This window comes from Apiospora phragmitis (assembly GCF_038363925.1).
Source record: "Apiospora phragmitis strain CBS 135458 chromosome Unknown utg000013l:1.0-2965645.0:1.0-2969333.0, whole genome shotgun sequence".
In the NCBI taxonomy this organism is placed as follows: domain Eukaryota; kingdom Fungi; phylum Ascomycota; class Sordariomycetes; order Amphisphaeriales; family Apiosporaceae; genus Apiospora; species Apiospora phragmitis.
This window is the reverse complement of record NW_027117413.1, coordinates 414,026-425,486: the sequence shown is the minus strand read 5'-3', so window position 1 is coordinate 425,486 and position 11,461 is coordinate 414,026. Positions and strand designations below refer to the sequence as shown.

The 11,461-nt window shown below is 53.9% G+C and overlaps 6 protein-coding genes across 6 annotated transcripts; 4 read left to right on the top strand and 2 right to left on the bottom strand.

The window, feature by feature from the left end:
* Positions 1-192: 192 nt before the first annotated feature.
* PG994_013880 (mitochondrial 54S ribosomal protein bL12m) lies at positions 193-941 on the top strand (the record flags this gene model as incomplete). The annotated part of the gene is made up of 2 exons (XM_066865289.1): positions 193-399; positions 621-941. 2 exons carry the CDS (start codon positions 193-195, stop codon positions 939-941), a joined length of 528 nt encoding a protein of 175 aa, XP_066708418.1.
* Positions 942-2,039: 1,098 nt separating this feature from the next.
* PG994_013879 (uncharacterized protein) lies at positions 2,040-3,570 on the bottom strand (the record flags this gene model as incomplete). The annotated part of the gene is made up of 2 exons (XM_066865288.1): positions 2,040-2,801; positions 2,920-3,570. 2 exons carry the CDS (start codon positions 3,568-3,570, stop codon positions 2,040-2,042), a joined length of 1,413 nt encoding a protein of 470 aa, XP_066708417.1.
* A 479-nt stretch (positions 3,571-4,049) lies between these two features.
* Positions 4,050-5,354, top strand: PG994_013878 (pyrroline-5-carboxylate reductase; the record flags this gene model as incomplete). The annotated part of the gene is made up of 2 exons (XM_066865287.1): positions 4,050-4,128; positions 4,393-5,354. 2 exons carry the CDS (start codon positions 4,050-4,052, stop codon positions 5,352-5,354), a joined length of 1,041 nt encoding a protein of 346 aa, XP_066708416.1.
* A 443-nt stretch (positions 5,355-5,797) lies between these two features.
* PG994_013877 (acyl-CoA N-acyltransferase) lies at positions 5,798-7,419 on the bottom strand (the record flags this gene model as incomplete). Its single annotated transcript, XM_066865286.1, has 4 exons — positions 5,798-6,219; positions 6,270-7,019; positions 7,076-7,348; positions 7,407-7,419. 4 exons carry the CDS (start codon positions 7,417-7,419, stop codon positions 5,798-5,800), a joined length of 1,458 nt encoding a protein of 485 aa, XP_066708415.1.
* Positions 7,420-8,195: 776 nt separating this feature from the next.
* Positions 8,196-9,411, top strand: PG994_013876 (ZIP Zinc transporter; the record flags this gene model as incomplete). Its single annotated transcript, XM_066865285.1, has 5 exons — positions 8,196-8,228; positions 8,295-8,311; positions 8,373-8,651; positions 8,714-9,169; positions 9,225-9,411. The coding sequence occupies 5 exons, from the start codon at positions 8,196-8,198 to the stop codon at positions 9,409-9,411; spliced, it is 972 nt and encodes a 323-aa protein (XP_066708414.1).
* Positions 9,412-10,332: 921 nt separating this feature from the next.
* Positions 10,333-11,019, top strand: PG994_013875 (uncharacterized protein; the record flags this gene model as incomplete). Its single annotated transcript, XM_066865284.1, has 1 exon — positions 10,333-11,019. The coding sequence occupies one exon, from the start codon at positions 10,333-10,335 to the stop codon at positions 11,017-11,019; it is 687 nt and encodes a 228-aa protein (XP_066708413.1).
* Between the last annotated feature and the right edge of the window lie 442 nt (positions 11,020-11,461).

The window sequence follows — 11,461 nt, the reverse complement described above, 5'->3', positions numbered from 1 at the left end:
CCTGCGATCCAATAGGCCTGCTCTACCAGGGAAGTCCCACCCAGCAGCGCCTGCGAGGGAGCTTTGGGACGCCAAAAATCTTCGAGAGCATCACGAAGCTTCGGCACAATCCCCGACGAGACGCCACCCACCCGATCTGCTTCGTGCATCTCTCCCTCCCACCAGCCAACAACCCACACACCACCGCCCACGATGTCAACTCCTTGTAGATTCGCAGCCCGCAGCTGCGCCCGTACGCTCCGAACCCGGGCTGCCATGCGCCCGTCGATGGCATTCGCACAGAGGAGGCACGAGTCGACAGAGGCCGCTGTCAGCACGAGCCCCAAGATCACCGGGATTGTCGACCAGATCAGCCAATTGACTCTCCTCGAGACCGCTGACCTTGTCGCTTCTTTGAAGGTAGGCTTCGCAGCTTTTCTTTTGCCAGCGAACTCGCCACGTATATGTTTGAGAGGGGGAAAGCCATGAGCGCATGAACAACTTGAACCTCTCCATGGGTTGCTCAATGGCAGACTCAAATTCGGGTTCGGTGAATTCAATGGCATCTGTCGAGTGTCCATGCTTCAAGGCTACATTTCGAGGAAGAATAAAACTGGGCACTAACTCGTAACTCCTCACAGTCCCGCCTCAACATCCCCGATCTGCCCGTAGGTGGCTTCGCCGCCGCCCCCGCTGCCCCCGCTGCGGTCGAGGAGGCCGACGAACCCGCGCCGGCCGCGCAGGAGAAGACGCTGTTCAGCATCAAGCTGACGGCATTCGAAACGGGCTCCAAGCCCAAGGTGATCAAGGAGGTCAAGAACTTGCTCGGCCTGTCCCTGGTCGACTCCAAGAAGTTCGTCGAGTCCGTGCCCAAGATAATGAAGGAGAGCGTCCCCAAGGACGAGGCCGAGAAGATCATGGCCACCATGAAAGAGCTGGGCGCCACCGTCGTCATGGAGTAAAGGAAAAAAAAATCAAGGGCAATAACCGACGAACTTGCTTCGAATCTTTTTCTCTATTTCTCGATAGACATGCGTTGCGGGAAATAGCATTGCCATCCAAGACTGGAATTTACCAGCCGAAGGGACATACCATGGCGGGAAGGTGGTGGACATCGAACAGGGTTATGGATAATGAATCCAGCTTTACCCGCGTCTTCTAGCGAGGGCGGGGAAGAGATCATGGTACGATAGAAGAAGGAGGCAAGTGTATACATGTAACCTACCTTGTAACAATATACATAAAGATCACCTACATTTACGTTGCTCATTGTGGGGAATTGATATCATTACAACGACTGCATGGCAACTATCGCGATTTCGAAAAGCAGGTTTTAGTTTCAGAGAACCATTAAGAAAATCATACACCACTGAAAAGAATCAAGAATCTCTGAAGTAGAGACAGAGAGAAAGGGGTTCGGGGTTGTTCAACATCATGCTCGCTACCAAGGACAAAACCGAGTTCTTCAATGAGGTTTATTATTATTATTATCATCTGTAAGCTTTCTGGTTCGAATCCAATGATTCAAACCAATACCGGCAATCCATATGGGTATCGCCGATTTGTCGGCCCCATCTTAGGGGTATCATCACAACAACTGCGTCAGATGCTTCGACGCAAGACTGCCAGAAATCAAAGTGTCTCCAGCCAGCTCATATGTTTGAATATTGCCCAGCTAGGTACGCTGAAGAAAGGAGCTTTCTTCTGCCAAGCTGGGCGATCAATATCTTCTTCTCCACAAATATCCCTCCCCCTTTAGCCAAAATCTTCCAGATCGTGGAATTGTGCCCTTTGGACACAAGCGCAATCCTCGCCAAGCTCATGGTATATCAAGACAGCGGGACTGTGTATCCTCAATGTCTTATCCCATTCGAAGTTGTCCATATGGCAGTGTTGCAACGGCGCAATCTTCCCCTGCGAATCGTTTGCAACTCTCGGGTATCAAGTTTGGAAATCCTTGATCAGCAATCTGGACTGAACCAAGTCGCCAGGCACTGGTACAGGGAGACTGATTGCAAGTTCTGTGAGCAGAACAGGTTCATACTTCTGCAATGGGCAGATCAGCCTTCATCCATTCTGTCATGGTCACGGTCTTCGCTCCGTATAGATTCGTCGCGACGATCCTCTTGGCTGTGGCTATGCTCACGTCCGTTAGGCGAGTCCTGGCGCCTAGGCCGTAAGTGCATGCATTTTGCATCTTCCACCTCGTCTATCAAGGCCGCCCTTTCCTCGCGCTCGAACTTGAAATCGTCGTCGTCAATGTCGCTCGCGTCGTCCATGATCTTCGCACGTTCGTCGACCTGGGAGCGCGGGACCACCCAGAGATTCTCGCGCCGCCTCTTGTGTCGTTCACGATCCTCTTCGATGCGCTGCTCTATCTGGCGCTTGTCGAGACGGGTCGTGTGGCCGGTACCATTTGTAGTGCGAGCGTCCCCGGAAGAGTGGCGGGTTGCAGCGACAGTTGCGGCGTTTGCGGCAGCGTTGCCGTTGGCAGGTAGCGCGGTGGACATGACAGCTTCTCCATTAACGGGCGAGGACAGGCCAGCTTCAGCTTGCGATGCGTCGCGATCCTTGAGGCATTCTTCGAGCTCGGTGAGGGTCTGATCTAGGAGGAAGCCCTTGCCATTGAGGCCCTGCAGCACAGTTCTGACCACCTTGACGTTGGCTGCGCCAGATCCGTCCTCGGGGCAGACAGCATCGACGACTCTAATAATGTCTCGTTGCATCATGCGGACGTAGGACTCGGCGTGGCGCTCTTTGGATGCGATCTCCAGGAAATGCTCGATAAAGTACATGATGTTCGCTCTGGTGTTCATGCTGGTCTGCAAATCCACACATTCCAGGTTAGCTTAATATGTTACCTGCAACCCATGATGCAGGCAAGTATCATCGGACATGCAACGGACTAAGTAGTATACGTGCATAGCGTCACAAACGTACCTTTTCTAGTTGCTCCAGTATGCAACTGTGCAAGTCCTCGCTCAGATCCCTGTACTTGACGGCATACTGGGCAGCCTTCTGCGCACTAACGACAGTTGCATTGAGATGTTGCAGCTGGCCACTGAAGCGCATCCGCACCTCGAACGGGTCAGCCATCTTGGGCGCGTTGGCCGCGGCTGGGTCGAGATTGGGACCGAGAAACAGGCGCTGCGCTGCCTCGTTGCCAATGTGCCAAAAGGCCTGCTCGTCCGGGTGCAGGTAGCAAAAGCCTAATTCGTCGCTGCCGTAAAAGTCAGGCCCATAAGCCTCCTCAACTGATAAGACCCTTGGTCCCTCTTGCTCTCTCTGGAGTGCTGGTTTGTATTGATGATGAAGTTGTTGTTCCTGTTGCTGCTGGGCAAAATAGTTGCCTCGCGCAGGTTCGTTGATATGATCGTGATAATTAGTAGACCCAGTGACTGAAGGCCGAGGCGCCTGTAAGCTGAAGCTTGTAGAGCTTGAGCTTGGGCTTGGGGTTTGCAGGTCGGCGGAATCCCTCGACTTCTTCCGACCTTTCCGCTTGGCAGTTCGGCGGCTAGCGCGGTTGTTGCGCCCAGCATAAGGGCGCTTGAGCGAAGGCGGAGGCGCGGGGGGTGGCATTGAACCCGCCATCTGTGGCTTTAATGCGAATGTGCTGGCTGCGGGAACGCTAAACGTTCTTCGTATTAGTTGGTTTATTTATTCCCCAAATCGAATTATGTTTTATTGCGTACTGGTGGGCTTGGATTTCAGGGATGTTGCAACTTTGCTCAGCCGTCAATAAATTGCGATTATTATGCGCTGGTGACGAGGTGACCAAGGAAAATGATTTAAAAAGGATATTATGAGCTTCCGGGGCAACTTGGATGGAACGAGTAGCTACACAGCTTGAATTCAGACTGTTCCCGCATTTCCCGCGTGAGAAGTACCAACCCAGGCATCGTGATCTAAGTCGGCGAAGGCACCCCCGGAGTAGTTCGGCAAGCAAGTGCTCCGCTCTCCACCGCTAGACAGATTGCCCAACTGATAAAGAGGGAAAGGGTAACCTTCCTATACTCTATGTCCTTTACTCCTACATATTCAAACCTATACTCTCCCTTCAGAGTTCGAAGATGCCCTCCAACAGCATGCTGGCGCTGCCCTCTCACGCCAATGAGGGTACCGAATTCACTATGGCCGTCCTTGGCTGCGGTACGTACGATTTGCTATGACCACAATCTATAGGAGAGACACTCGTTCTCTGGCCCACACCCTTTTCCATTCGCTACGCCCATTTAACCTCACTCTCTTTTGCTTTACGCAATTGGGAGTAGAGCAGAGGGCCATGGGGTCAGCTACTTGATTGTAGAATGCAATGCCTTTGCGCCTCCTACTTCTCCATGCCGCCGCGTGCTAGAAGATGTCACCGCCGAGGTCGCGCCCGACGAAACCGAAGCTAATAATAAGCTTGCGCAGGCACCATGGGCATAGCCATCCTCTCGGGCATCCTCAGCTCCCTCTCCGACCTCGAAGCCCCGAAGCCGCTGCAATCGCCCATGCAGAACGGCACGTCCGACCCCCTGGACGACCCGCTCCCCTCGCGCCTACCCTCGCGCTTCATCGCGTGCGTGCGGCGGACCGAGTCGGCCAAGCGCGTGAAGAAGGCGCTGTGGGCGCACAGCTCCGTCGTCAAGGTGGTGCAGCGGGAGAACGTGGCGGCGGTGTCGCAGGCCGAGGTGATCCTGCTCGCGTGCAAGCCGTCGATGGTGTCGGAGCTCCTCAGCGAGCCCGGCCTGAGCAAGGCGCTGCACGGCAAGCTGCTCATCAGCATCTGCGTGGGCGTGACGGCGGAGCAGATCGAGACGGTGCTGCACGGCGCCGTGCCCCAGCACGACCCCGAGGTCGACGGCCGCTGCCGCGTGGTGCGGGCCATCCCCAACACCGCGGCCCAGATCCGCGAGAGCATGACGGTCGTGGCGCTGCCCGACCCGCCGCTGCCGGCCCCCGTCGCCAGCCTCGTCACCTGGATCTTCCGCCGCATCGGCGACGTCGTCTACCTGCCCCCCAACACCATGGATGCGAGCACCGCCCTCTGCGGCGCCGGCCCGGCCTTCTTCTCCCTGATGATGGAGGCGGCCATCGACGGCGCCGTGGCCATGGGCGTGCCGCGTCCCGAGGCGACGCGCATGGCCGCACAGGCGATGATGGGTACCGCGTCGCTGGTGCAGGCCGGCGAACATCCGGCCATGCTGCGCGACAAGATTTCTACCCCCGGCGGATGCACCATCGGTGGCCTCCTGGTACTCGAGGAAGGTCGCGTGCGCGGTACGATCTCGCGGGCAGTTCGAGAAGCAACTGTTGTTGCATCACAGATTGGCAAGGGCCGGGAGAACGTCAATGGAACCCGCTTCCCTCAAACCGACAACGGTGGATTTTAGCACGGATGATGTTGATATGCATGGCCAAAATAGACTGGACAGAGCGCGGCATAGAATGGAGTTGGGCTTGATTTGTAGCATGACTGCAGACGAACCTATGGAGTATCAAAAGAAATAAGACGTAAGCCAAATGCCAAGAAAATGTCTCAGAAGCATATCTCTATTTCATTAGGGGTTCCTAAGCCAAAGCAGCCGAGGTCGATCTTAATCAAGACCTCATGCAACTCTTGCTGCATTGTAGTTTCCATTTATTAGGAAGAAGATTCTGTGTTCGTAAAGTTACAAGCCTAGAAACCATGTGCAATCAAAGAAGGTATCATGAGAACCAACCCGGCCAAACTCCTCTCCAAACAAACCACCCTTCAGAACCATTTAATCAAGTTCTGAAGTCCGATAGTCTGGAGATCCCCAAACGTAGTGCAAGCGGTAGCTCCAAGCTCATTTTACTCGTCGTCGACTCTTGCCTTCTTACTGGAAGGGCCCTCTTCTTCGCCATCTGACTTGCGCTTTCCATTAGACGCGCTCGATTCATCGGCTTCGGTATCAGCAAGGGGCCTGGGTGCCTCCAGTCTCTCCAAGATACGTGCATACTCCCACTCCACGTTTTCGAGTGTGTCGTTGAGCTTAATGATTCTCTCGGTGATCTCGAATTCGCTGAGTATTGATGCGTTACGGCGGTACAATCGCTGCTTGAGAAGGATGCGCCAAAGCATATAGACGTGCTTATCAGCCTTGGACGCAGCTGGTCTCTCGACCTCTTCATCATCAGGCAGAGGTCGGACGGAAAGTGGAAGTTTCGACATAAGATGCATCTCCACCAACCGCCAGAATTGGCGAGGGGCGATCTTGACCTGCAGACGCAGCTCTTCCAACGCATCAACATCAACAATTCCCTTGCCGAGGTGCTGGCGCTACTGTCCTTGCTAGAGATCTGCGTGGTGTGGTGCAGGACGGCTCCTTTGTTAGCGACACCGACGTCAGGGTTTACAGCCAGCTCTGCAAACTCGGGAACGTCTTTGCAAAGATATTTCATGTCGCAAAGATCCCGTAGTAGATCAAAGGCCTCGTTGGGGTCTTCCACGGTGATTTCTTTCGTTGATTCATCTTTGGACTGCAGATCAAAGATGGTGTTGTACAGCATAGCTCCCGCACCCTTGCCTTGGAATGGGGGCAGGATGAGGAACTGAGAGATCCTGGCGCGGTGGGGTAATTCCGTGTAAGGAAAGTCGCCGGAAGGAAGCTCCCAGCTCTCGTTGTTCTTGGGCTCGGGTGAAGATGAGGCCTTGCCCGGGCTGGCAGGAGGTGTTGGAGTTTGGTAAAGCCAGAAGTGGTAGACTGTCGAGTAACCCTGGAAAACGTATTGCTGGTTCGCCGCTGACGGCTTCTTGTAGAGGAAGAAGACAGACCAGCGGGCCAGGGAGTAATCAGGCTCGTCCTTGCCATCCGCGTCTTCGCCAATATATGATCCGCCCTCGATATAGAACAGAACAAGAAGCTGGATGCGTTTCACCAGCTGCTTCACTGCCGGGTCGGCCAGGCTTCCCTTCCAGACCTCATACGTCTCGCCATCTCGCTCTATGATGTTGACGAGCTCGCCAGGCGGTGTCCAGTCGGTCGGTGTTTGCTTCACGGCCAATTCGAAATCGTTCTTCTTCTGAAAGGCCACTGCGCGATGTTAGTCAGTCACAAACCCAAGGTGAGCAGCGAGTAGTAGAACACACCTCCAGGAAGGAACTCCTTCATTAGTTCTACGATGTCAACCGCCTCGGCATCTCCCAAAGTCTTAAACTTCTTGATGCACGATACAGAAAGGTTTGGTCGCATGTCGGTTGCATTGTATGTGAGGTTCACCTTGAGGCCCTTGTATCCGAAGATCTGCTCATTGTCGAAAACGGCATAGGTGAACTTGGGATTGAACGAGTCGATTTTCTTCAGGCCCGAGTCGCTGGGGGTTACCAACGAGATGCTGAAAGCCTCGTTGGCATCGGAAATCCCTGCAACATGACGTTAGCAAATTGCAGATGCGCCGCCTTGCATAGGTGAATCGCATACACTCGTCTTCCATGTTGAATGAAACTTGCGATCCTCTGGTTTCGTAAGTCGGGAGTTGATGTGCGCAGGCAATGCGAATGTTGTGTTCGGCGCAATGGGCAATCCAACCTTCGCAAATTATACGGTATGGGAGGGTGATGTGATGACGGGATTCGATGCCTTGAAGGCTGGCTGGAAATCAATTAAACTGATGAGGTTGCCTTGGGTCGCGAAGCTGGACGCGATTGAGGCGCGTAAAACGAAGAGTACGGAGTACCTTACTGGGCTCCGCAACTAGTTCCAATCAGCTTAGATGTTTGGATGCGAAAATAGCGTACCTTCTACTTTCGCAAATCGTTCACAGCACGGCTCAGGTACTTACGCACGCTAGAATCTGAAACCCCTGCCTGCCTCTTCAAGGGAGTTACGGTACCTGTTCAAAAATGCCCAGGCGGCAAAATCGGAAGACGTGACGTGCTCATCTGCAAGGAATCGAGACGGTAGTGTAGCGTTACTTGCAGGGATGCTCTGAAGTAACGGTCTCAAACAAGAAAGAGGAGCTAGGAGGCTGAAAGCTGTCAAAACCTTGAAGGTTAGTTTGGCATTTTGTTGGTGGTGTCCGTCGCCGTTATCGTCGTCGTTGCACCTACACACGCAGCGCAGCCAGCTAGCTGTCTAGTCCGTTTCCTTCTATTCTGCCGTTCTCGACCGGGTTTTCTTTCTATTCAGTTCCAATGCGTCGGTAGCAAGACCTGAACAGACTGTCAAGAATACCAACCGTCGGCAGTTTGCCTATCAAACCCCCTTACAATGGCAGGCGTGTTTGTTCTCCTCGCCCAGACGGTAAGCAATCCATTGGGGAGAATACTGGCGGTCCTTGGTTCGTGATGCTAATACTTCGTGCCACAGGTTGTGATGGCTTTGGCGTATGTGCCCATTCCCCGATCGAGACGTTGCGATGCATAGCATACTGACTCGACCGACCAGCTCCTTCCTGGCCGGCGCGCTGCCTCTCTCCATGACACTATCGCAAGCACAATTACGACTGATATCGAGTATCGGCGTTGGGCTACTAGTCGGCACATCGCTCATAGTCATTATACCAGAGGGAATCGAGGCGATATCAGACGCTTCGCTGTCGGGGCATAACCATCTCAAGACCCGAGAAGATGATCCACCAACGTCGATACCTTCAGGCAATAAGCCACCGGAGCCTGTTCCCACCTTCTATATCGGCCTTTCGCTTATTCTGGGCTTTGTGCTCATGTTCTGATCGACCGGCTACCGCGACATGCCTCCGAAAACTTCCAACAACCACCCGCGCCGAGGCACATCAGCCTCAGCAATCTGGCAGGCACAACGAGGCCCGTAGACGAGGAAGAGACTGAGGGCTTCCTGGGCTCTCTCGCGCCCACACCGAAACAATCGAGGAGCCTCGCGACCACCATCGGACTTGTCATCCACGCCGCAGCAGATGGAATTGCTATGGGCGCTTCGGCCACTGCTCCGGATATGCAGCTCGGATTCATCATATTCATCGCCATCATGGTGCACAAGGCACCTGCCGCTTTTGGGTTGACGTCAGTTCTCCTGAAGCAAGGGCTGTCGAAGCGTGCAGCTAGAGGCCACTTGATCGTGTTCTGTTTGGCGTCCCCTTCTGGCGCATGGGCAACCTTCATTCTCGTGAAACTGCTTGGTGGTGGCAGCATAGGTCCTGACGGCGAAAGCCATGTTAGCCAATGGTGGACTGGGATGTTGCTACTCTTTTCAGCTGGAACTTTCCTGTGAGTATAGCCATGATTTGTTGCATCGAGCGACCCGTACTGACATTTGGAACAGTTACGTTGCTATGCACGCGATGCAAGAAGGCGACGGCGCGGGCCACGAGCACAGTTCTAGCTCTAACGGTTACGCCGATAGCCATACATCCCAGCGGAAGCCAACGGGGCCCCAGATGCGCGACACGCTCGCTACTGTTGTCGGCATGCTGATTCCTATGTTGACGCAATTTGGTCATCACCACTAAGCTGGTGACTTGATGACGTGACATGATCACGACGCAGGTTTATAGATATTTCGTCCCTTTCCACTGATGTACGGCTGGCACGGATTTTTCAGGGGAGACGAAAGCGCCACCATTCTGGATAGATAGCCGCGATACTACAGCGTAGATTGCTGAAATAGGGGGACAGGAAGTATAATTTCAAGCAGCCAATCGAGGCGATAGTGACGGGATGTAGGATAAATTATACCCCCATTGAAAGTATTGATTACGTTGCGGTCTCGTCTCATCGCGGTTCAACTACCAATCTCTTACTCGAGGTTACCTCAACGGTATTCTACATGCATGACTTTGCTCGCTACTGGCCCAGGTGAATCATATTATATCCAATGCTACCCAAGGGCGACCTTTGATCACTGGCATTCCTTTGAACGGTAGCCAAACTGTTGTTGTCTACCAGCAGTCCTGCGCAGCTTGAACGTTTATAGTGATTGCATACGAGTTGCAAACACCCCCATTATCACTACCCTCCCGCCAGGTATTCCGTTGTCAGTTACTCCGTCGCTAAACCAGCCGGCATTCCCAACGCCATACAGAGCCGGCGGTTAAAGACAGAAAAGTCTGCTTGATATAGCGGCGGGGGCAGCAATGTGTGAGGGCAACCAATCGTATGCAGCTTCAGCCGCAGCGGTTGAGGCTTGCTTGGTCAACTGAACAATTGTGTCGCTTGCGGCGCGATCCTACCCTTTCTGCCAACCGAGAAACATGCGATTGGTTGGACTTGTGGCATCAGCTATATTGAGAGCCCAAGCTCATGCCCGGATTACCCTTTCCTGCGTCGTATTTGCTTTCATTCGTCATCTGTATTTTACCTCACTGCCTCTAAAAGTGTGAAAAGGGCAGGGTAGAGTAAATCCGACTTGTTATTTGCAAACGAACGACATAATGCAGCTCTCTGCGTTGATCTGGGCCGTCTCGGCACTCACCTGGAATACACATGGCGCCCAAGCTCATCCAACTGCTGCTCCTGCGAGAAGAGACGGGATCGACTGGGGCTCTATTCGGTGCCCGGCAGCGAACTCCCTGAGAGACACTGCCAACACCTACATACAGCACCGAGAAGGGCATGTTTCTCGTATGCACGGAGCTGGTCATCAACGCGGCGCCCGAGGAAGTTTACCACGCTCTCCTCGACTTCCAGGCGTACCCAGCGTGGAGCAGCTTTATCCGCGACGTCGCGCTGCCACCCGAGGCCGTCAAGACCCCGACGACGTCTACGTCGGGCTGGTGACGCGGTTCACGACCACGGGGATCATACCGCTGCTCAACACGACGAGCGTCGAGATCGTCACCGTCATGAAGGGCTCGTTGGATGATGATGGCAACAACAGGGAAAATCGGTACCTGATGGCGGCGTGGCGCTACGACGACGAACTCCATGGGACGGCGTCGCGCTCGGAACACCCGAGCATTCTCGTGGACCGGGGCAACGGCACGACGCTGTACACCTCGTACGAGACGTACTTCACGGGGCCCGGCACGCTTCTCCTACTCCCGTTCAAAGACACGCTACAGAAACAGTATACGCAACAGGGGCTGGATCTAAAGGCTTATGTCGAGAAGGCAACATAGGCGCAGGGGAGGGGGGTGGTTCTGTGGTTTCCAGGCCAACAGCGATGATCGAACTGGCGGGGGGCTTTCGACGGTGCTGTACTGCGGTTTGCTATGGTCTACTTACTGCCCCCTGAACCTTGAATACACCGGAACATGAGCTATGTGAATTCATACTGCCAATATAGTGTCGACTCAACCGTTACGACGTGATATTTCTTTCAAATCCAAAGACCCAGGCAGCGTCCACATTCTCTGATCCTTTTTCGCCCACCTAATTAGTCCACGAACCATCCGGGAGAGACGTCTGGCTCATAAAATCGCATTACAGGCAATGGAAAATGTTAACTAGACAACAATAACACCAACAATTCGACATACACTGCATCATAAACACCCCATCCTCTGGCGGAAAAGGAAGCCAGCTACAAGCGCGCATACGCATCAATCTTTACCCAAGCGA